At 40.0% G+C, this 25,094-nt stretch overlaps 1 protein-coding gene across 3 annotated transcripts in view; it reads left to right on the top strand.

The window, feature by feature from the left end:
* The first annotated feature begins 312 nt into the window (after positions 1–312).
* Positions 313–25,094, top strand: part of evi5l (ecotropic viral integration site 5 like) — a 42,588-nt gene continuing 17,806 nt past the window's right edge. The window contains exons 1-13 of one of the 3 annotated variants that reach the window (XM_044189807.1): positions 313–463; positions 13,271–13,666; positions 16,971–17,160; positions 18,140–18,364; positions 19,495–19,569; positions 19,808–19,933; positions 20,112–20,255; positions 20,387–20,476; positions 21,463–21,560; positions 21,807–21,867; positions 22,010–22,063; positions 22,634–22,666; positions 23,476–23,616. In XM_044189807.1, the coding sequence (XP_044045742.1) occupies positions 13,425–13,666; positions 16,971–17,160; positions 18,140–18,364; positions 19,495–19,569; positions 19,808–19,933; positions 20,112–20,255; positions 20,387–20,476; positions 21,463–21,560; positions 21,807–21,867; positions 22,010–22,063; positions 22,634–22,666; positions 23,476–23,616 (1,479 nt within the window). In that variant the 5' untranslated portion in view covers positions 313–463; positions 13,271–13,424. Of the gene's footprint in view, positions 724–13,270; positions 13,667–16,970; positions 17,161–18,139; positions 18,365–19,494; positions 19,570–19,807; positions 19,934–20,111; positions 20,256–20,386; positions 20,477–21,462; positions 21,561–21,806; positions 21,868–22,009; positions 22,064–22,633; positions 22,667–23,475; positions 23,617–25,094 lie in introns of all 3 variants that reach the window. The other 2 variants (XM_044189806.1, XM_044189808.1) reach the window with 2 other exon arrangements.

Below are 25,094 nucleotides of genomic sequence, written 5' to 3' on the forward strand. Positions count from 1 at the left end.
GGATGCCCTTCCTGACACAACCCTCTGCATTTATCCAGACTTGGGACTGGCACAAGAAGACACTGGCTTGTGCCCCCTTGCGGTTGCATTAGTTGCAATACATAGATAAACTCCTGTAAATCCGTTAAAGCAGACACCCGCCGTATGACACCTGCGGGCCCCGCCTTCCCACAGAATAAAGCTCTACAGTGATTGGCTCTCTTTGTTGTCATTCCAAAGGGATCCCGAAGTCTGAACAGGCCATTGGTTCATGACATGCCAATCATATGTCGTTCTGCAACCTGATTGGTGCACCCCTCCTCGTGCTCAACAGAAGGCACTGAACGCCAGCCATTCTGTGTGACTTACTCGTAGTGATTGATGCTGCCGTTTATTCCACATCCCTGTTGAAGCATAGGCTACATCGCGTGGCTGTCATGGTTATTTTAGAGGCTCTCTACAGAAAGATGTTGCTCCTCTAGCGGTAATTCAGTTCACACATACACACACATACACACACAAGGCTCTCCGCGTGCAGAGGCTCGCGACCAGCTGTGCGACGCGGCGCTGCCTCCCGGTTGAACGGCGGCAGAAGGATGGCTCTGCGTTGGACGGTCTCTCTGTATTTGTCCTCGGTGGTCTATTAACAGTTTAATTAGCTGATAACACACGTTTGACATTTACGACGAACTGGTGTGGGAGCGTCGATAAACGCACCGCTCTGAGTATGGAAAAGCAGTCCAGGTAAGCATTTGGGGTTTTTATTTGTTTATTTGAGGTGTTTATTTTTAAATGGAATATCAATGTTATCGCGTGGAGCCGATTGACGGGCCCACGAGCTTATTAGTATACATCAATTCAACGTGAAAACTATCATAGCAACATAGGCCCACATAGCAAAACACAGTTGGTCCTGGTTATTGAAGCACCGTCAACAGCAGCTTCATCCGTCTGGTCCATTTATCTCTGTGTAAAATTCCACCGTACAGCATGCCAACGGAGACACGGCCCATTCATTAGCCTGTAAACCGTTTTTATTGCTAAAGCATAGCATGTTGCTCTGTGCCATGTCCACATTGTCTTTCCTCCGCGTCCCGTCCTCATTTTCAATGTTGTTACACAACTGTGTTGTTGTGGGAAGCCGGGACATTTGGTGCCGCGAAGAGGGGATGATGTGTCATTTTGGCCACAGATGTTGATCCATGAGTCGACTGCAGAGCATGTAGGCCTGTTGTTCAGGCATCCTCAAGCAGCAGCAGGCCTGGATAATGAGCTGTCATGTCCAAACAACCTAGTCAACCTAGTTACAGGCTCTTCAAGTATGAAACTGCAGGACAAAGGATTGAAGGAGTCACTATATTCTTTAAAGAAGAGCTGTTTTCGTCTGTGGATGGTTGCTAGATTGGCTACTATGTTGTGTCCACCTGTGTGTCGCTATCCAGATGTTTGTTGAGGTGTCCTTGATAAACACCTAGACACTGAGCCCCCGTCTGCCCATTCACTGGTCCCGTTAGCTAAAATTGTCATTTAAATCAACGGTTTTGAGTGTTGTTTTGACCGTTAATCCAGCTGTTTTTTACTGTATCCATCTAATCAGAGAGTGATTTACAGGTAAATTAAATAGGCTTGTAAGACAGAAAACCAGCATTACTCTAAAACCAGGCTAGGCCAGGCACATATCATTTTTAACTCCCAAGTGGAATAAAAAGTAGAGAACTGACATAGTTTTGGGGGTATGATGTTGAAGGATTAAGGATACCGCTGACTAGTGACAAAATGGAAGAGCTCCCTCGGGCACTTTTCTTTTTTTTTAGGAGGGGGGAACTATTCAAGGAATTAATCATCATACTCTGTTGATTGTAATTACGGCTTAAATGCCCCATGACTAAAGACATGTACCGCTGAGTAATGGGTTCATCATGTCATCGTATGAGGTACAGATAGGTTAGATTACTCTCCGGCTTATCTGTGAAATCCACTCACCATGCAAAAGGCATCTCACACATTTCACCGTCAACGAAACAGGTATCTGATTCTCACATCCTGGTGACCTTGTTTCGAAGTGCCTCAGCCTCAAAACTTCTTCTTTATCTGATTCCACGATCGCATGCGCGCACACAAAAGACTGCATACTACATTTGTTACATACGAGCACACCCCATCTTATCCCAGCTAACCTTTTCCTCTGCACTCACTGCTGCTGCTGCCACATTATTCATCTGTGTGAGAGAGAGTGGTAAGCTAATACGCTCTGGACAGTGGCGTCAGGATAAACAGTCTGTGAGTAGTGTGTACACTTGTGTGTGTGTGTGTGTGTGTATGTGCGTGTATTTGTGAATTTGTGCATGCATGTGTGTGGAGCCTCGAGCAAGAACAGGGGGAGGGATATCATCTCGCAGCCTTCTCCCTGTACTGTGTATGGTTCGTCTGGCTGCTGCTGTCCAGGTTTATTGTTGTCTGTCACGGTGTTTGGTTGTAGAACAGGACAAACAGGAGCCACATGTCCAGGCCATAACAAGGATGGACTGATTGATTTCCCTCATGCCTACAACAAGATTAGCCTTAGATAAGTTGTGCAAATAAAGGTGATGCTATGTCTTTTTCCTGAGATCTAAGAGATCCACTCCACCAGTGGCTTAATCCAGCAAGAAAACCTAAGATGAATAATCAAAGAGGAGCAATATGAGTTTTTAGTAAACATGCATTTTCTAACTGCAATAGGCAATCATTATCACATGGAGTGCTGTTATTATGCTCAACGTCTATTTGTATGCAACTCTGTTTTCCAGTTTCAAGCCAATGTTACTTGAACGCGCCAGCGACAGTATCTCAGAAATAAAAGATTCAGTCTCATATTGTTACTCAGCAGGTTTAATTTAGCCTCTGAAAAGCCCTCAGATGCTCTTTCTATTCCAGTGCCTAACAGAAGTGAAACCTTTCCTCATCATTTAAATGTAATCTTTATTAATTGATGAGGTTAATGTAGATGTTTTTCTTAGTGGTGGCTGGATGTTTGACTTGGGTACAGTCTATGAATGATTTAGGTCCCTTGAAAAAATATAGGGCTACAACTAGAACTAACAGTTCTCTTCAGTATCAATAAATCTGCTGATTATTTTCTCATTTAAGCAATCAATTGTTTGATTCATAAAATGTCCCACAGCCCAAGGTGACTTCTTCAAATGTCTTGTTTTGTGCGACCAACAGTCCAAAGCCCAAAGATATTCAATTTACTATCACAGAAGACTAAGAAAACCAGCAAACATTCACATTTGAGAAGCTGAAACCAGAGAATTGTTTGGCATTTTTGCCTAAAACCATTAATCAGTTATCAAAAAATTTGCCAATTAATTTTCTGTTGTTCGATTAATCGACTAAATGTTTCAGCTCTTACATACTGAGCGTCTGAGTTTGAAGATCGTGCCTTTTTTCTTATCTGCTCCAAATTTCTTGCCTGTGTCAGTGTTTGCTAAATAGCAGCACCATCCACACAAACTGTGGTCAAAGTAAAGTCTTTGCTGTTTGTAAGTTTGATTTTTAAAACGAAATATTGACCCTCTAAAGCCTTCAGTATCATCTGTCCCAGCTTATGCTTGTCTCACTGGCTGGCGTGCAGTTTTGGAGCTGGACTGGCCTGCGTGCATGGCTCTGCACTTCATCTCCTCTGCTGACACATGGAAACAGAGAGCAGCTTGATGACCTGGCTGCCGTAGTTCAAGCTCACTACAACTGCAGCTCCTCCACAGCGCTCCTCTCTCTACTCTGTTGTTCTTGTAGGCTGCAGATCTGTAACTGGATCTGTGTCGCCCTGCAGATTTTACACTGCCTGATTCATGATCTCATTTTCAGACTGCTACATGTTGGATTTATACCAACATGCAAATTGTGTTCAAATAATGAGGCAGAAATATGCATTAGAGCCATTATAAATGCTGTAGAGGAAAGTAATTTGATCGGTCTCCTTGCCCAACATTGTTTCCTTAGGCAGTGGTGGAAGAAGTACTCAGATCCTTAACTTAAGTAAAATTACCAGTACATCAGTGTAAAAATACTCCATTGCAAGTAAAAGTCCTGCTTTCAAAATCTTACTTAAGTAAAAGCACATAAGTATTATCAGTCAAATATACTGTAAAGTATCAAAAGTAAAAGTACTCGTTCCTCAGAAAAATTACCCCTGTGACTGATATATTAGATTATTAGATTGTTAATACTGATGCATTAATGTATAAGTAGCATTTTGCTGTTGTAGCTTGTTGAGGTGGAGTAGGTTGTAACTACTTTTTATATAGTTTGTCCAGTGGTTCCCAACCTAAGGGTCGGGCCCTTCCAAAGGGGGCATAAGATAAATCTGAGGGGTCATGAGATGATTTTTTTCTCTTATCTTTGCTTTAATGTGAAATGTTAGATACTTTTACCTCTTTGGGCCTCAAACTGTTATTTAAAGGAAACTATCTGAGAAGAATGTCTCTTGGGTGGAATTGATAACTACTCCTAGATATCTGAAACATTATCAAATGTTTATTTTCATGTATAATCTTAATCTGAAAAGTAACTAGTAACTCAAGCTATCAGATAAATGTAGTGAGTAAAGAGTACAATATTTCCCTCTGAAATGTAGTGGAGTAGAAATATAAAATGGAAATACTCAAGTAAAGTACCTCAAAACTGTACATAAGTACAGTACTTGAGTAAATGTACTTAGTTACATTTCACTTGTCCTTAGGTAAACGGAGTGGGTATTACTTAACAGTGACGACAAATATTTCATAAGCATTACTAACATGCTTATGGCTTTAATTACCATGATTTCTGAAGCAGTCAGATACAAACACGCTGCCGCTCTGTACCGAGCATTTCATCAGCTAAGTCAAGGTATTGTTATTGTTTAAAATGAACATGAAGGAATGATTTACCGCAGGATGAATCTGTGGGAGTATGATTAACAACACAGACGTGTTACTGAGTGAGAGACTGAGGCATTTTGAAATCTGTGTCGTAACACTTGATAATACTTCTTTTGCACAATCGACCTGTAACGTGATGTGTCCTGTCAGCTAATGGGTCATCAGTGTGCCTGTGCTTTGGAGTAAACAACGTGGAAGTTAAAAGGTTTTTGCAGCTCAAAGCAGGTGGCACCGAAATGTTTTCAGATTGGTTTATTTACAACAGAGGTTTGCTTTCGTATTCATAGATGCCAGAATGAATGAGGGCCATAAATTGTGTTTTACATCATTAGATTATTCTGGTTTCAAATTCAAACTGATCCAAGCTCCTACAGCGTAGTCTCTGTGAACACCTACCCAGATCATCTCACTAACAGGACAGTTTGATTAGTTTTCTCATTTCCCTAGGAGGCTTTAGGTACTTATGAAACACGGGAAAACAAGCTTGAAAAAAAAAATCAAATCAATCTAATTTCTAAGATGTTGTTTGTGGATTCGTAGTGTTTGACTGTTTCCTCCTCTCACAGCCATTTCTAAGGCAAACAACAGATGTTTGTAATCAGAACGGGTGATTAAACAGCAGCTCGGCTACTGATCATTGTTCATGACGGCGAAGCTGGGAAAGTATGAAATGAAAAGATAATATATAGAATGCAGCAGGAAAACTAATGTGTCAGTCATTGCTTTAGCATCACATTAAGCTGTGGCTATGTGCCTGTGGTAGCACCCAGTTTGTAGCAGTTATCCTCCATGGCACACTCATGTAATCCAGTTTTGAGATTAGTGAGTGATTAGTGGATGTTGCAGTCTGTTTTATCATGCATTTTTTTGCTTTAAGATATTAAATAATCTGAACAGTATTAGTGCTAATGCACTGACCATTCAGTGGTAGAAAAGAGCAAAATAGTCAAGTAATTGATGGGTTGTGGGGATGGCTATTTCAAGACAATTTCCTCTCACTGTGGCACTCAGAGGAACCTAATCATCTGGAGAGGAATACTAACTAAATTTAGAGCAGGAAAGCATTAGTCATAAAGTGAATGTGGTCAGTAGATTTGGGGAACCGAGTCTGGAAAACATTTGTCGTCAGTGTCGCTTCAATCGTCTCCTCCTCATTCAGGCTCACACTAAGTTCCTATTAGGCAAATCCCAGAAAACATTTGCTGCACGGCACAAATGTAAGAGAGTTACCAGTTGCATCTCAATAATCTATTCAGTGCAGTAGAACAGGAGGGCTGTTTGCAGAACAGGCTGTCGTTACTGTAATGATGATGCTGGAAGGCTAATGTTCTCAGGGTTAATAGGTAGCCATTCCCAGTACGCAGCGAAATGAACATAAACCACTGTGCCATCAGCGCAGATTCCCTGTAGAATAAATCAGGCAGCAGTGGTGGACGAAGTACTCCAATCATTTACTTAAGTAAAAGTACCAATAGCACAATATAAAAATACGCCTTTACATGTAAAAGTCCTGCATGCAAAATTTTACATCAAATGGAGAACTACTGCATATGTGGAAAAAATGCCTCAAGTGACATCACATGAATCAGCGTCGGTTGGGGCTGAAGACTGGGGGTGTGTAGTTAGAAAGAAGTGAGCTTACCAGACCTCTGTAGCCTGCTCCTCAGCTCTGCTAGAGGCTAGCAACTCGAAGCAACATTAGCCGCTACTAGCATAACACACCCGAATCTCCCACTGAACTTGTTACATTGTGGTTAATGTAGGTGTAGGTGCCAGGTTTTGACAAGTAAAAAGAATGCATGGAATAAAAAAGACAATATGTCTGGTTCTGTAGCATCAATTTTTGATCCTTTTTCTTCTTAAATTGCTCATCATGAGTGTTATAGGAGAGCAATGTTAAATACTCTTTTAAGTACAAAATTATTAGCAACAAAATGTAGAAGTGCTCAGAATTGGCCCTTGTCAGTTTTATATTGTTTCTATCATTAGTGCATTAATATGTAAGTGGTAGTTAAATGTTGTGGTTGGACAAGGTGGGGCTAAATTTTAACTGTACTGCACTCATATAGTGTTTGGTAATTTATAACAAAGCATCATATTTTTTTAACAGATCATATGTTTTTTATGTAAAATCTTAATCTGAAAAGTAACCAATAACTATAGCTGTTAAATAAATGTAGTAAAAAGTTCAATATTTCCCTCTGAAATGTAGTTAAGTAGAAGTATAAAGTAGCATAAAATGGAAATACTCAGGTAAAGTACAAGTACTTCAAAGTTGTACTTATAGCGCAGTACTTGAGTAGTTCTTTCCACCACTGTCAGGCAGATGCTGTTAGGTCATTTAAAAGCCTGCTTTCATCATACACTATTTGAATGGTATCTGCTTTACACACCATTGCCCTTGTGCACTATATGTGGAGTGTGTTTAACTTGTCAATATGTGCAGTGAGGACTAATTCCATGCATTGGTTTTAGCTAATCGATTCATTCTGATTCCAGTCATGGCTTTCACAAACATTGAGAGAGAGGTTTGAGCAGCAATATCAGAAAAAAAACACATCCCTCCTTTACAATGGGATGCTTTGAGCAATGTAGAGCACAGCGGCAGTCACAAGGACAGTGGGTCCAGTAGATGAATAGCGTGGAAATGAACAGTCCACGTGTCAGTAACTAAACATGAGATCATGAGTTGGAACAACAGCGAGGTTAGCAGCTACGGATTAATGAAGGGGTCGCCTTTAATGTCTGGGCTGGAAGGCCCCGAGGACCAGACACACATAGATGGAGGGGGGAGGAGAGGAGGGAGGGGGTGACACATCAGCGAGGTCAGGATCCCTGTGAAAAATAGCAGTTTTTTATTTCATAAATTGCTGGTCAGGTTTTTCCATTTTTGTGTTTCTGTTTTTTGGCCCTCTGGGGAAATAAGTTACGCCTCAGAATGTCTGTGATAGCATGTAATATGTCTTTGCTTGATTTGCAGAAGGGAAGATATGGATGCATCTGTTGTTGGTGGGTAGATCAAAGGGGTTATTTGCTCTTTTTTTTTTTTTTACCCTCCTTATTTTAATTGCCCCTGGCCGGCTCAACGTCACCAAGCCCAGATGGAGACCGTGTAAAGCTTCTTTACACCAATGAAAAGTATTTTGTAAATCAGACACATCCTGCACTAAGGTTTGCATGCAAACCACGGATACAACATTAAATGCATGGAAGGGCAAAGGGGACGTGGGTTCATGTTGGATAACTGGAGGTGGAGTGTGTGTGTGTGTGTGTGTGAGAGAGAGAGAAAGAGAGAGCTTGTAGAGGATGCGTTCAGGCGTATATTCAGGCACAAGACCCTAGTTGTGCACAGTGATATCAGTCAAGGAGAGACTGAACATAAACACACAAAGCTGTGCATACATCTCTCACACAGCAGGACTAATACACAGCATCAGGTCACACACTAACTGTGCCCATACATGGTAACACTCACACATAGTGAGGTGGAATTTAAGGAATATAAAAACTACAACACACCAAGCATGGAGACATGCACATGCTAAACAGTAACCTTTCATGTTGCACACACACACGAAACATGTTTGGAAACACAACCTGCCTTTATATCTCAGTCCTCTGCAGTTTCTCCCAAGTACACAATGACATTAGAGTGAGCCTGCTGTCATATAGAGAGCAACAGCCAAGCTCAGAGATTCTGGCTTGTTTAGCTTTCTCAGAGACCTTCACAATGTCCTTCCATATGTGTGTGTGTGTGTGTGTGTGTGTGTGTGTGTGTGTGTGTATATATAAAAACTCCCACTTTAGTACCACACTACTGTAGTCCTGCATGACTCACACCTTTTACAGTGTGATCTGACCACAGTGACACAGCTGAATGGCCCTCTGTAGTGCTGAAACCTCTTTAAAGCATCTCTTCTTTTGTACTGTCGTCGCTAACAGGTTTTTTTTTTTAAATGCAATTCATAAACCAGGTATCAGTTTAATCTTGTGGCATACTTATTAACAAATCGAGATTCCTATCCCACCAGAATCTCTGTTTTTGGGGGGGGTTGCATCAAAAGTGTGGTGGCTTTTCAAAAAGTTGAAATACAACTTGCAATAAATTGTGGTGGTGTTCAAAACCTAAAATGGAATAAATTGTGGTTCCCGCAGCTAACCATGCAATATGGATGCAAGCCCTTGTGGGAATTCCTGTAATAGTCAGTGGTCTGTGCAGGTAGCTAGCCTGGAAATTGACGTGCTTATTATTTATTTTGCCATAAATCCAAACTCTCAGGTCGTTTTTTTTTTTCTCCCAGCCCAAGTAGTACCACCTTCGACAAGCTCCATAAATAAAGCGACCAGTTTGAAGAAGGCTGGTATGTTGATTATAAAGTTAAGTTGTAAGGTAAGGTGAAAATGGTGAAGAGGATTGATTTTATTTCATCTGAACTCTGAATTAATGCAGTGAACTGCTATGATTAGTAAATTTCATCCAGTTTGGCCATTTTTTTGCCGAAATGTTGCGAGAATGAGACAAAATTATGAGCTCTCATGTACAATGCAGAGATTAGTAGAATTCACATTAATTCTTTCAAATTATTGCCACAAATTCCTGGATGGATTGTGATTCTGTATCACTGAATAAAAGATGATGGCTGTGGCAGCTGAGTGAAAATCCATGAGCCTGCTGTATTCAGCTTTACTGTCCACTCATTGAAGGGTTTCTGAGTATTAAGATCAAGGTGAAAACATCAACAAGTGTTTAGTACAGTTAGAAATTTTGTCAGTAATAGAGCTCACCTCACTCTCATTGCTGGGAGTGAGGTGAATATGTGACTGACGAGGCAGATTCATCACTGCCTGAGGCTCACCCATCTGTCAGATGATTTTAATCTTAGAAGAAAAGGCAGACTGTCATTGTCAGTTCTGTGATTGTTGCAGTAAATTCAATTTCGCTTTACCAGATTAACTTGAGTAAATAACTACTGTACCTGTGAAAATCTGGTCTATAATTAGCTTATAGTGGTGGAATTACTTTGCTATGAAAAGGACGTTATTTCATATTTGTCCCTTGACGGAACCCTTTTACAAATGTGATTGGTCTCACTGGCTTGTTAATGGCTCTTTTGATTGGGCTGGTTTCGTTGCATGAATGTGGTCCTTGTGTCTTCCCCATGCAGTGTTTTCCCTGTTCAGACTGTTATGCCCCTCTCCTCTGCTCTGTCCTCTCTTCTCCTGCAGGCTGTTTTTCTGCTCTCCTTGTTTTCTGGTATATGTCTGCATCATATGCTTCAAACACTATTGCACAGACTACTCTGTGTCTCTCAACCTTCATGGTTGATTACATGGCCATCATCACATCAATTCATTGCATTGTTTTTGAGTTTTCTAATACATGGACAGTTAGATACAGTATTTCTCAATCAATTCACTGGATTGTTCTTGTTAAGTATGCTGATGATGACTACACTACTGTGTACTGTATTTTTTAAATCTGGGATTTCTCTCTTCTCTCTGACCCTATATTTATTATATTGTACGTATTATTCCTGAGTTATTATTGTGTGTGTGTGTGTGTGTGTGTGTGTGTGTGTGTGTGTGTGTGTGTGTGTGTGTGTTCTTTTTCTTCTCTTGTAACTTTAGTAGCTGCCAGCACAGCAGCCAAGTTTTGGGATGTTTGTTTTCTTCTGGCATGTGTTAAATCTTCATTCTGTAACACTGATGAGATGAATATGATGAGGGAAAGCTAGATATGCAAGTTAAGTGTTGCACTCAAGACACAAATGCCTGGCCCTTGTACGCCCTTAACTAATTAAACAAACACACACAACTTTAACCACCCCCCCCCCAATCAAACAAAAATCTATTCACAATGCCTTCGGCCCAAACAGTAGAGTTGCATCAATTTTCAAGCATTTTTCTTGGTGTGAAATCATGTCTGGGTTTACATGAGAAGGGAGCTCCCCAAACTCTCCTGTTCCTAGCCAGTGGCTTCAGCTCTTTATAAGTTCCATGACACCTGCCTTATCTCTCTGAACTCACTCAATTATTCATCTGATTTATTTATGATCTGATTGATTTATTATCTCTTAATGCACATTAATCGTTCAGGAGGTGTGACCATGGCTGAGTCCTTCTGTAAGCCGTACAGTCTGATATTAATTGAATAACAGTGTATTAGCTCATCGTGTGTGACAGTGTTGACAGGTTCGTTCTCTAAATGCAACACATAAGTTATGAGTATCTCTGTAATATTCACATCAGTTCACTCAAATCTATAGATCACAACAGTTTATGTCACATCAACAACATTGTTTCCATGTTAGGCATCACTGGGCGTCTATCTATCTTAGTGAGAAGAAAAACAGCTCTCTGATAGCAGAGTCTGTCTGCGGTGACGGACCGTGATGTTCTCAGTCAGGATGATGTCATTACAGTGACTAAGGGCCACTCCTTCAAAGTAGTTATATGAGCCAGATTGTGTAGGGGCATTATTGGCATCTTCATGTAGATTGGACCAGTATGAGTGACCAGTATACCAGTTTACTTGTGTTAAGTCTGTTAAGCCAAACATGACATGACATATCATGTCTTTGCTCCTCCTGATTTTCAAATAAGTGCACAAACTAAAAATGCAAAGGATTAGGATGTTTGTACATGGTGAGGACTATGACACCACTTCATTTGTTTACTAGTTTGTCTGTTGGAGGTGGGCATCACCAAAACAATATTGCTATAATCATCACAGCGTTATCTTAATATGTTCTAATATTTACTGCAAGTATTCAAAATCACGTAGCAAAAAGTTAAACTTAAATGTCCAGTATGTAGGATTTAGTGGCATCTAGCGGTGAAATTGCAGTTTGCAACCATTTGAATGCCGCTCGGATCGTCCTCCCCTTCCAAGCGTGTAGGAGAAACTACTGTGGCCGCGAAACTCGCAAAAAACGTGAAAGGCCCTACCTAGAGTCAGTGTTTGGTTTGTCCGTTCTGAGCTACTGTAGAAACATGGTGGTACAACATGGTGACCTCCATGGAAGGGAACCCGCTCCCTCTGTAGATAAAAACAGCTTATTCTAAGGTAATGAAAACATGATTCTTATTTTCAGGTGATTATACACTAATGAAAACATACTTATAAATATTATATTCAGTTTCTGCCAATAACTCCTCCTAATGTTACATGCTGGACCTTTTAATTCATCCCATTAAATTAAAGAGACTTTTCTACCATTACAAAATCTTATCATTTTCAATAATACATGTTCAAGGTTTTGTAGTATATGCAGTTTTTAAGCATTGTTTTGTTGAGCATTGTTTATTGTTTATACAACCAAAATAAACAAAATAGTTTGTGTTAATATGCTTTGGGAATGTAGTATTGTATGCAGTCACACCAATAAAGCCACTTGAATTGAAATTGAACAGAGTTGACGCAAGTCTCTCTCTCTCTACAAGGCTCTGGAGCTAGCGTAGCGACGGAGTAGGCTACAGCAACTAGAAGTAAAACCATAGACTGCATAAAACCGAGTGAAACCTAAGCTTCCAAGTCAAAAAAAGAAAGCGATCGGCCCGAGAACAAACACGAATAACCATTGGTGTAGCTTTAGCTTTTCCTCATTGGAGAGGCTGAGAAATGGGACTGAGGGCAGACATAAATGTCATGTTACTGCTCTTGGATAGGTTGGTAAAATATTTGGAGTAGGCTATGTAGCTATTACATTTACTCTACCTAAATAATGGATTATTGTCTTGGAACTGTAGACATTTTTCTGTATTTTTGTAACTATTTCTGAACAGGAGCCTGGGGCGAGCTCACTGTAGGCATACATCATTTTCGCATGTGTTTCGCACTGCAGCTTTAATAACCTTGACACCTCAATCTTTTAAGAAGAAAAAAAAACTATCATACATTATAGTTTCCATTTTTAAAAAGAAAAAATCTTCTTTTAGTGTTGAAATGTCAAAACAATTAGTTAACTACAATTTTAATGAATGTCATTAATCAAGCAAAAACAAGCTTCTCAAATGTGAGGATTTTGTTTTTTTTTCTCTGTTTTATATCACTGTAAATTGTATGTCTTTGGGTTAAGACTGCTGGTCAGACAAAACAAGAGATTTGAAGACATTACCTAAAGCTCTGGGAAATTGTGATTTTAGAGACTAAACAATTAGTAAAATATAAATAATCGACTAATTAATCAATAAGCACAATTGTCGTTTGTTACAGTCCTACTCTTATTTCAAAGATACAAGGCCGGACATAACATTCTGTGTAGCCACGGGTTTTGTACAATTGTACATATTTGTAACATTAGTTTTGGTGATGACATGTTAACTTCTGCATCTTTAATTATCTGTGGTCAGTCATTTTCATTCAGCTTTTTCTGCATCCATGACAGGTTTGAAGACCTCTGATCATATTGGCTCCACGGCCAGCCAGGTGGCCAATCAAGCGACAGCCAGGCTCACTAAGGAGGGAGACCAATAGTGAGACTGGAAGACCCTCTTTCCACACCCACACTGCTTCACCCATCCCACTCCATCGTCACCGCCATGTCTATACCCAGCGGCAGCCCAGAAAGAGAGGGCTCTAGTGGGGCTCTCCCTCAGCTGGAGTGCCCTTCTTCCCCTCCCAGCATGGACCCAGACCCCCCGTCAACGGGCAGCCCAGTGCTCAGCCCAGACTCATCTTCCCATGATGCATTGCTGTCAGCACCAGCGGCCTCCCCGGCAGACTCAGAGAACCTGAGTCCTGATGAACTGGAGCTGCTGGCTAAACTGGAGGAGCAGAACAGGTGAGATCAGTAGCTCATTGTGTTTCACGATTAGAATGAAAACAAAACAGTTATTACAGATGTACAGTAGCAGGTTCAACCAATTAATTAGGTGTATGTAAAGTTTAATAATTCACTGTTCGCTAAGCCCCTCCCCTTGTCCATTCTTACCATGTTTGTAGCCTTCAAGTGCATATTTAAGACCCTTTTACAGGGTTCTGGTTTTAAAACTAGTCAGCTAGAAACATTAAAAAGTTAGCAGGAGACGGTGTTTCAGTTCATGGTGATAAGATTAGCTCAGTTAGCGTGCTAGTTACAATGAGAAGCCTGACTTTGGCTGCCTGTGTATAAAATCATGGGCCGATTGTTTAGAAAATTACTAAGAATTTCAAGTGGTAAATATGCTACCATTATGACCTTTAAACTTATGCCGAACGAGAATATAAAGTTTGACTGGCATGGCAACACTACCTAAAGGTCATTTGTGACAAAAGTAATCAGTGTCGTTGCATCTGTAAGGTAGAGTGAATGAGCAATCATTTAACCAAAGAATCAAAGATGGACAGGAAAAGTCTATATACTGTAGATAGTTGATGTTTGAAGTAAAATCTCTTGATCAAACAAGAACACAAGCTCAAGAATAAAGATGAAAGAACGGACAAATGGGTCAAGTTGAAAGTGTACTTACAGTTTGACTTCAGCTGCAGAAGCCAAAGTGCAGAAGATAATGAGGGTTGAAAGTAGCGCAAAAACAGCAACTAATTAATGAGATGGTCTAATATGGGAGATAATTATAACTTCATGATAGGGGATGAAAAATACGATCTCTAGGGGGCGTTTGTAAAAAGACAATAGTGGTACAGGTTGTCAGCAAACTAGATAGCTGTTAATAATCCTGAAATTTTACAATTTCACCAGGAACATCAAAACGTGTGAGTTGTGATCCCATACAGAGAACATCGTCTGCATTAAACTTCAAATATTGTGCAGTACATAGCAACCACTGATATTAGCTTCCTCATTTAATTACCTAGATGAAAATAAACAGAATATTGCCGAACACCCAGAAGTCTGCTGAGTCTGTCCTTCACTGGCCATGCGAGAGCTTTTAAATTAATCTTTCCCTGATTTTCAAGAGCACATTAAAATATCAGAAATTGCTGTGTATTTGTGAGGGTTAAAGTGACACTTGAACCCAAGTCTAACTTTTGAGTTAGTTATATTGTCAGTTATATTGTCTCAATCAACACTACAAAGATTTTACTTTCCCTCAGAGTGATATCTGATGTACTCTGAAAAGAATGCCACCTGAAATTCACATTACCAGCATGACTTCCTGTCGTCTGTTCCTGTTGTTATTTTCTCTCCATCAGAGGAACACCTCAGTCAAGCCAAATAACCTTTGATTCTTACTGGAAAGTAAAACACATGCATGTATCCTGGATGCTACTGTATGTTCTTTCAGGAAGCTCATAATTTAATCAGCTCAGGATCTGTTTCTTCAGGGGTAATATCTGAAAATGCAATCACCTGGTTTCACAGTCATATTTTAGAAAGTGACTTTTCCATTCAAGGGTAAAGTTTAATCCCTGCGTTAGGTAAGGTTTAATCCCACACAACTAAACTCAGATTCTCCGTGGGAAATGTCTGTACACATGAACACCTGACATAACTCACCACTGCAGAAAAATACATTTTTTTGAATTTTGATTAAACTTTTTCTTTTTCTTTTTTTTCAAAAGAAATAGAGTAGCACTGTGATATTTTAAGTGTAAGGAGCCACATACTGTACAATTCTTCACCCAGCCATCACATGTTTCAGCAGAGGAGTTACAGTGCAGGGCGTAGGAGTCAAGTGACTTAAAAGAATCAGACATTCGGGGTCAAAGTGGGACTGAACCTAAGTCCCTCAGGGTAAAGAGCGGCCTCTTTAATCACATCATCTCTGCTTCCTGCTGTCCTGCTGCCCCACACTCAGACATTTAAAGGAATAGTTCAATATTTTGAGAAATGTGCTTATTTGCTTTCTTGCAGAGTTAGATGAGAAAAGTGATACCACTCTCATGTCTGTACGTGACATATGAAGCTACAGCCAGCAGCCGGTTATCTTAGCTTAGCATAAAGACTGGAAACAGGGGAAACAGCTGGCCTGACTCTGTCCAAAGGTGACAAAATCAGTCTACCAGTATCTGCAGAGCTCAGTAATTAACTTGTTTTATCTTGTTTGTTTAAACAGTTCAAAAACAGGTGTAAAAGCAATAAGTTGTGGTTTTACAAAGGGGTTGGTTATGTGCTGGACTATTTCTTGGCTGGGAGCAATGACTCACTGGCTATGTTAATAGGCTGTTGTCTGCAGCTTCATATTTAGTGTGCAGACATGAAAATGGTATTGACTCATCTAAAATCTAATTAGTTTTTTCCCAAAATGTCAAACTATTCCTTTAACTCAAAGTCTAGGCTAGCAAACTCCTCTGCTAAACTAGCTCTTGTGACTGATTGTAAAGAGCAGCAGTCTATGAATATGTGTCCAAACACAAGACATCTAAACATTTTCATCTCAAGACCAAAGTGACAAACATACTTTATTATTATTCCTATACAAACCAACATTTTACACGGCCAGGTAAGAAGTGGCAAACTTAGCTTAAAGATTACAGACTTATTGTACTGTATGTAGGACAAAGTATTACTGCGTGTGAGATATGGCCTGTTTTCTACAATATTTTAAATGAACTTGTCAACTGGGATATCATCAAAACAGAGTATCCACATATTTACAGTACCTTTTTGTTTATATTATTTAAGCTTGCTCAACATACAACTCTTTTTCTATGTTCATAAAGGCAGTATATTAATTTAATAGGCTGAGATGGGTTGGTAGCTTGGCATTTTGAAAGCTATAAATGATAGATTATCTTATTGCTTTCTATCAGTTTGACTCACTGTTAACTGAGTTAAAGGCCAACACTCTCCCCCCACACACACACCCCCACCCCCAACCCCTCCAAATGTGTATTTAAAATGTTCATAGCCAGTCAGCTGTGTGTGTAATATCTTCATGGGCCTCTCATTCTGTAGCTGAAGGTAACAAGCCCTGAGGCTTCTGGCACCTCCGTAAGGTTGTCCACAAACTGTACTGATCATTGCAATGTCACATCTGCCTGCTAATGACTCCTAATGCTCATCTTAGCTTCCCTGTCACTCTCCAGTGTGTATACCATCTTGTATAAGACAAACATGCTGTGCCATGTAATCATGGCCCTTTTCCATCAGAAATAACCACTTGTAATTTGAGCTTGTCCTCATAAACCTTCTCTTCATGCAGGTTGCTGGAAGCTGATTCCAAGTCCATGCGCTCGATGAGCGGTTCACGGCGCAACAGCGGCTCCTCACTGGTGTCTAGCTCCTCTGCCTCCTCCAACTTGTCACACCTGGAGGAGGATACCTGGATCCTGTGGGGCCGCATCGTCAACGAGTGGGAAGAGTGGAGACGCAAGAAGGATAAACTCCTGAAGGTGGGGATTAGGGACAGGAGATGAAAAATTTTGATGTCACATGCAACATTTTCCTAAGAATGAGTCTTTGAATGTAATTAACAATAAGTACATCAGTAAGAAGATTATCATCCTACTCATTTTATTTTTACATCTTGTTGGTCAGATTTCACAGGGAGTTTTCTAGATAACTTTATGAAACAAAACAGAAAGAGGGCCCTGTAAATCCCTGACTCATTGCACCTTTTATGCAGAAGCTGGGTGGCTGTCTATATCCTCACACAGACTTTGTCACTGGTTTGTTTTTATTCATAAGGTCACAGTGTGTGTCCTTTTTAGCTGTGTGCGTGTGTGTGTGTGTCAGAAACATGTAGCTCAGTGTTGTCTGAGAGCCCAGGTTTTATTTTTACGGACATTCCCCTACAACTGAACAGAGTTGGGGGAAGAAAACCTTCATGATCTCTGCCTGAATCTGTTGCCATGTGTTAATACAATAGTTTTAATATGAGTCCAACAAACACCTTTAAGTAGCACTGCACCAATATGCCTCTCTCTACATCCTCTTTCTCTCCTCCTTCCCTCTTTGTGGCTCTCTGTGTCCTTTGTGACAAAAAGAGAAAACCCAGGGGAAGACAAGATGGATGAGAGAAGGGACAGCAAAATGAGCCAGGGCGAAATGGGAGAGCAGACAAACCAAGCAACATTGACACTGGCTGCCTGCAAACTCTACAGATGCAAAAACAAAAAAAACATAGAGTTTGGTTTTAATGAAAAACATGAGTGATACATAATAATGTACTGAGTGGTTGTAATTATGAAATTATATTTAATTGTCCTTATAAATATTTCTATTCATCATTCCATAATTGATTCCTCTTCTTTCATCTGCCTGCTCTTTACTCTTCAAGAGATGCTTAGAGATGCATAAAGCTGCATCCCTCACTACATAAAGGAGCAAGGTATTAATCCTCTTTAATGTCTCTCTCTCTTTGCCCTCCAGGAGTTGATCAGAAAGGGCATCCCTCATCATTTCCGGGCCATCGTCTGGCAGCTGCTGGGCAACGCCACTGACATGCCGGTGAAGAACCAGTACTCTGAGCTGCTAAAGATGTCGTCCCCCTGTGAGAAGCTCATCCGCAGAGACATCGCCCGCACCTACCCCGAGCATGAGTTCTTCAAAGGCCAGGACAGCCTGGGGCAGGAAGTCCTCTTCAATGTCATGAAGGTGAGCACTGCAGCATTTCACATCACCTCAAGGTCTGAACTTCTCAGTCTTGATATTTAGCATTTATGAAAAGGTGAGACTTGTGTCTTTTTAAATAAATGTTTGTTTGCACATGTGTTTGATCTTGGCTACAGTGTTTTAAATTTAGTTACATAGTCATTTATGAAGTCATTTGGCATGCATTCACACTGTGAGTGACTTGGTGGTTGCGGCTTAGGTGATGTTTACGTAGTGTCAAATCAGGTATTGTTCTGCTCATGTGGTACTGGATGTAGAGACGGTGTGCTGTTAACATTGTTAACAATCAAGTGTCCTGGTGGCCTCGGGGTTCAAGACACTGGAAATGCTGCCAGGGACCTTTTGTCATTCCTCAATTTCCTGTCAACTCTCAACTGTTTCCTATCCAATAAAGGCAAAGATAAAGCCCCAAAGATATATTTTTAATTAATAAAAATAATAATTAATTGATTATTTCTTCAGTTATTTGAAAAAATGCCCATCACAAGTTCCCAGAGCCCAAGGTGATGCTTGTTTTGTCCGATTAACAGTCCAACACTTTACAATGATATAAAACAGAGAAAAGCGGCAAATCTTCACATTTCTTGAGAAACTGGAACCAGTATATGTTTGGTTTTGCTTTTTAATTTGATTAAAATGATTTAGTGTTTTGTCTCAGCATGACAAGCGTGTACTATGTAGTACTCCTGACAGAAAGTAACAATAATCAAATCAGAGTGCCCATTTTGAAACATTTCTTCTTGCAGCCATTCAGAAAAAGATGCATTGAACTGGAAAGATTTGAATGGCTGTAATTAACTTCTCTATTTTGCACTTGCCAGGCTGAGTGTTACCTTTCTAATATAACTTTGTTCATGAGACAAAATCTGTAGGGAAACAAGGACATGTGGAGATGTGTTGTTTACAGCCATGGAAACAAGCTTGTTGATACCTACCTTGTCTAGATATCAGTCAAGTTCCCTGGTAGTTCAGCTGCGCAGGAAATGAAGGGCCCTCTGGTGACTTGTTGATGCTGTTACTCACAGTCCGAATGTTCGGTCAGGCTTACAGATGTCATCTGTGCTGCTTTCTATAAATACAGCAAATATAATGTGTGTGTGTGTGTGTTTCAGGCGTACTCTCTGGTGGATCGAGAGGTGGGCTACTGCCAAGGCAGCGCATTCATCGTTGGTCTGCTGCTTATGCAGGTAATGAAATATTTCAGGAAATGATCCATAATGAGGATATTTTGCCTAAAGTCTTGTTTATTGTAATCAGTTTCACTAGATTTCTTGATTTACTGCAACCAGAAACAGGCTTTTGAAAAATTGCAAGGCAATTACGTTGTCTCTAGAGGTTATCAATCAAATATGGGAGTCGCTGCGTGGCGATGTCTATTTTGTACCTAATGAGGGAACTGTACTCACCCCTCTCACCTCCTCCCAGATGCCAGAGGAGGAGGCGTTTTGTGTTTTTGTGCGTCTGATGCAGGAGTACCGTCTGAGGGAGCTGTTCAAACCCAGCATGGCTGAGCTGGGCCTCTGCATCTACCAGTTTGAGTATCTGCTTCAGGTAAAGAGAAAGCAGGAGTGTCTTATCAACAAAACATGAGGCTTGCAGTGAAACACTCATCCACAAAGGGGCAGCAAATCATTAATTTATATCTCCAGCACATCACTTTCACTTTATGTCCTTTTGACTATATTTGAGTTATTTGAGGCTTGAAATCATGCTCTTTTGTTCACCTTAGGAGCAACTTCCAGAGCTGAACGTCCATTTTCGATCCCAGAGTTTCCACACATCCATGTATGCCTCGTCCTGGTTCCTCACCCTTTTTCTCACCTTCCTCCCTCTGCCTGTCGCCACACGCATCTTTGATATTTTCATGTATGAGGTAGGAAACATTTTGAGTATGTGTTTTTAAGTATCTGAAGATGTATTTGATGTGTGTAACTGTATATATTCAGTTTACCAATCTGTTATTTCAGCTCAACACAAATAACAAAATATATGACCTGTCTTAAGGGCTTAGAGATTATCTTCCGTGTGGGCCTGGCCATCCTGCAGTACAACCAGACTGACCTCATTCAGCTGGACATGGAGGGCATGTCGCAGGTAAGCTTTATGCCGCTTGTTGCAGAAATTACTTTCATGTACAGATTCAGCCACGAGTCAAAGGCTCCACGTCCCACTTTCCTTTTTGCATGCAAGCTTCCTGAACTACAGATCTGAACGACTGATCTGTGTCACTCAGTCACATTAATTCAAAACAGAAACAAAAACCAGGGCACATTCAAAGTGTGATGGTGTTAACAGTAATGCAGGAGAGAATTAACTCCTAATGAAACCCACCAAACTGGTGAATTAGATGTTGATTTATATTTATTATTTCTGGTCTCTAATTAGGGACCAAATTTAAGAAAAATATATACTATATTATACACTCTTATATCCTTTTACCAATTTTTTTCTCTCTTGCTATTGGGGTAATATGCAGTATAAAATAGGACCTCAACTACCTATAATTGTTATTTTCATCATTGATTAATCAATTATTCGCTTGATAAATTGATTGACCGCTTTGTTGACAAAATGTCAAAAAATTGTGAAAAATGGCCATTATAATTTCCCAAAGCCCAGGGTGGGTTCTTCAGATTCCTTGTTTTATTTGACCAACAGTCCAAATCCGCAAGATATACACTTTATTATCATATATGACAAAGAAAAGCAGCAAGTCTTCACATTGAGAAGCTGGAGAGAATTTTGCCATTTTAAATTGAAAAATTACCGAATTGATTAAGTCTCTTCTCAGTTTATGAAATAAAGTACATTTTAAATTAAAAAATATATATCTGTAAACTTAGTTTCTTCTACTTATTGATATATTAATATATAAACATTATCGTCTGTGAATCACAGTGTATCAGAACCATCCTTGTTCCAAAAATGTAGCAGCTGCTGGCTCACCACAAAACATTGGGCCTTAGCCGCTCCTCACTCTTCTAAAATGTGTGTGCCTGCTTCTTCATAGAATATGAATGAGGATCTTTGTCTGTTTTGAGCTCTCTAATCTTCTGTTTGTTTCCCTCCGGGTCTGCCAGCATTTCCAGAAGGTGATCCCCCACCAGTTTGACAGCTGCCCAGACAAGCTGATCCTCAGGGCCTACCAAGTCAAATACAACCCCAAGAGGATGAAGAAGTAAGAGCGCTCGTTACTCAACTAACAACTAGTGAGGCTGGACGGGCTTCATGTAGCCCAGTAGGATTTGTATTTCTGTCTTACTAATGATGAGGTTTTTTCACTGTTTTTTTGCTTTTTATGCATTATAATTGAAATGGACCAACAATCAACATAGCACAGCAACCACGCGATTAAGTTGAGTTATGTTGAGGTAACATTGCATAATCCTATGTTGTGTTGTTTTGTTTGTTTGTTTTTTTTCAGACTTGAGAAAGAATATACCACAATCAAGAACAAAGAAATGGAGGAACAAATTGAGATCAAGGTGTGTGTATCCTCAGCTATGTGTGTCTTTTATGTATTTGTGTATGATGTGGATATTACAATAAACACTTATTATTTTAAGAATGGATAGGATATATAATTGTTTTGTTACCCCTCCACCCCCCTTCTCTCTCTCTGCTCAGAGGTTACGCACAGAAAACAGGCTGCTAAAGCAGAGGATTGAGACGCTGGAGAAGGTAAGAGATGGCCTTTGATTCCAGTTCATCTAAATGCTAAAATAAATCAGGTTTATGCAGCATCATTGTGACAAAAGATTGACACAGATTGCTCAGCATAGGATTCTTCACGTTTTTGATCAGATCTAGTTAAACACTGTAACGAGATAATGCAGTGGTTTCAAATTTGTGAGCTCATTCTCTCTTGTTGGTTTTCTTCTTGCCTGTTGTTATTGGTCCTGTGTGTATGTGTGTTTGTGGGTGTGGATGCTTGTCATTGGTCCTATTTGCAAGCAAGGTTTTTTCCCTCTGCTCTAGCACTCTGATATTAAGAGACACTGCAGTTTTGAATCTTCTCTTCCGCCCTTTTTTTCTGAGTGATCACATTGCTGCCTCTTTTTTCTTCACAAACATCTCTATATTTGTTTTCAAATGATTGACTCTTCAACCTGTGATACCGTTTCTTTCTTTTCCTTAAATTTCCTCTTGGGTTTTGTTGTGGTTTATCATCCCTGGTGTCCCACTGTCTTTCTCTCTCTTCATCTCTTTTTTTCCACCCTCTTGTTCCTCTCCTTCGCTGCTGCACTGTAGGAGAGTGCTGCTCTGGCAGACAGACTGATACAGGTAGAGTACTGGAAACCACTTTCCCACTGACCTGGCTGTCCACTGCCCTACTCACACCTCCCATCTCCTTCTCCTCCTCCTCCTCCTCCTCCTCCTCCTCTTCCCCCTCCCCTGCAATGCTTCTCTCCCTCTTCTTAACAATAACCTGCCAAAAGTGCATGAAAGAATATTGTTTATTTTGTATATCTGTTCAGTCCACAAGACCATCCTGTAATCCCTGAATGCATGTACTATTTATCCATGATGGAAATTCTAATATGAGGTTGTACAATCCCTGCATGTGACATGTAAAGGTTTATTATCACTACTATGACTATTACAATTTTTTTTATATAAATACACGTAGTTTACCAAAATGTGAATGAAATATCCTATATTTTGACATCTTGGGAAATGCGCTTATTTGCTTTCTTGCAGAGAGTTAGATAGAGACTCGTGTCTCTATGCTAAATATGAAGCTACTGCCAGGAGACGGTGCCAGGCTAGCTGTTTGCCCTGTTTTTTAGTCTTTATGCTAACAAGCTGCTGGCTGTAGCATTAGTATTTAATGGACAGATATGAGAGTAGCATCAGTCTTCTCAGCCAGCTCTCTACAAGAAAGTGAATAAGCGTATTCCCAAAAATGTCGAACAATTCCTTTAAGGTTAGAAGAAATCTACTATGCGACATGTAGCAAAGTTCCCCTTATAATTGCATTCCCTAGATGCCCAGAATTAACCTTTTCCCTACATTGGTATGTAGTCTGCATTTTAAAGTTTAAACTCCACAGCTGATCTTCACCCCCGTCCTGATCTGGCCTGCTGTTCCAGGGTCAGGTGACGAGGGCACAGGAAGCAGAGGAGAACTACGTGATAAAGCGGGAGCTGGCGGTGGTGAGGCAGCAGTGCAACACAGCCAGCGAGAGCCTTGAGAAAGCGCAGGACACCATCAGAGAGCTACAGCAACAGAGGGTAAATACCAACCCACAATCTGTGCACAAACACTGTGGTAGCAACAGAAATGACTGTTCCAACACAGAGGATGGCTGCAGGCGAAATGTCATTTTCCCTCACATGTGTTGAATAAGGGATTTATGTCGTAAGATTTTCTCTCAAAGTAGAAGCAGTTCATCTGAATTTCTTTGTTGAATCATTTATCAGGTAAAGGTTCATGATGTCAAGAGATAGTTAACTGATTTCAAAATCAAGGTGAGGAGATTGAAACCACTCTCATATCCGTTTGCTAGATGTAAAGCTAGAGCCAGCAGGCACTTAGCTTAGTTTAGCATAAAGAATGGAAACAGGGGGAAGCAGCTAGCCTGGCTCTGTCCAAAGGGTACAAAATCAGCCTAAAAGGTACCTCTAAAGCTCACTAATTAACACATATCTCCTTTTAATCTATATAAAACATAAACCCTGTACAAATTGGTGTAAACAAACAGACAATTCCAGGGTAGCTGTTTCCCCCTGTTTCCAGTCTTTATGCTAAGCTAAGCTAACAGTCTGTTGTCTCTAGCTTCATATTTAACAACAAACATGAGAGTGGTGTCTCTATCTTCTTAGTGTATTCTTGGAACAGAAGCAAATAAGTGTATTTCCCAAATTGTCGAACTATTCCTTTAATAATAAACATAATATTGACAGATTATCCACACATTTGCCCAAGAAAGGTTCTGATTTTTCTTAAAGATGTCAAGTCATTTTACAGCACACAGTCAGTCTTAGTTCAGATTCATAGCAGCCAGAATTAACTAATTGCAACACGGATTGTCTTAAGACTTCAGTGGAAATTTATAGAAGTTCAAATGTATGCAACACAAGCCATCAAAACATAAGACTTGTTTTGCAACCCAACTACAAGGAAGGTGTGTACAACACCAGAAATACTTAATATACAGATCGTATTTGTTGCTGACCTCTAGTATGAGCATGTTAATCAGGTTTTATCAGCAGTGATCCAGCTGCTACAAATTGACTCATTTACTTTGTAAAATGGTCTGTTCAATACATTTTTCCATTGCAAAGAAATTTTTTTTTTAAACACATTATTTTACAACACCATTTGCTTATTTAATTTGTCATGTAAAGAGGCTTTGAGTATTTTGGAAAGTGCTCTATAAATCAAATAGTATTAGTATAGTATAGTATTATTGTCCTTAGTTGTATTAGAAGAAGTAGTTTCAAAGTGCTTTACAGACGGAGATAAAAGAATGAGAAAATAGAAGAGATGACTGACAGGATGATAAAAACATGGACTGCACAAACCACAAATTATAAAATTCACATCAAGAAATTGTCAGAGAAAACAAGTGAGTTATAAGATGATTTAGGATGCAGTTTGTCACAGATTTTTATATTTCTGTGTCATGAAGGCGACTAGAGATGCCAGCTATAATACAGTGGCAAAGCATGGCAACCTGTGGTCTTCCAGCAATGTAAAAACAAAGTTT

The sequence above is a fragment of the Siniperca chuatsi genome, linkage group LG3 (assembly GCF_020085105.1).
Source record: "Siniperca chuatsi isolate FFG_IHB_CAS linkage group LG3, ASM2008510v1, whole genome shotgun sequence".
NCBI classification, from domain to species: Eukaryota; Metazoa; Chordata; class Actinopteri; order Centrarchiformes; family Sinipercidae; genus Siniperca; species Siniperca chuatsi.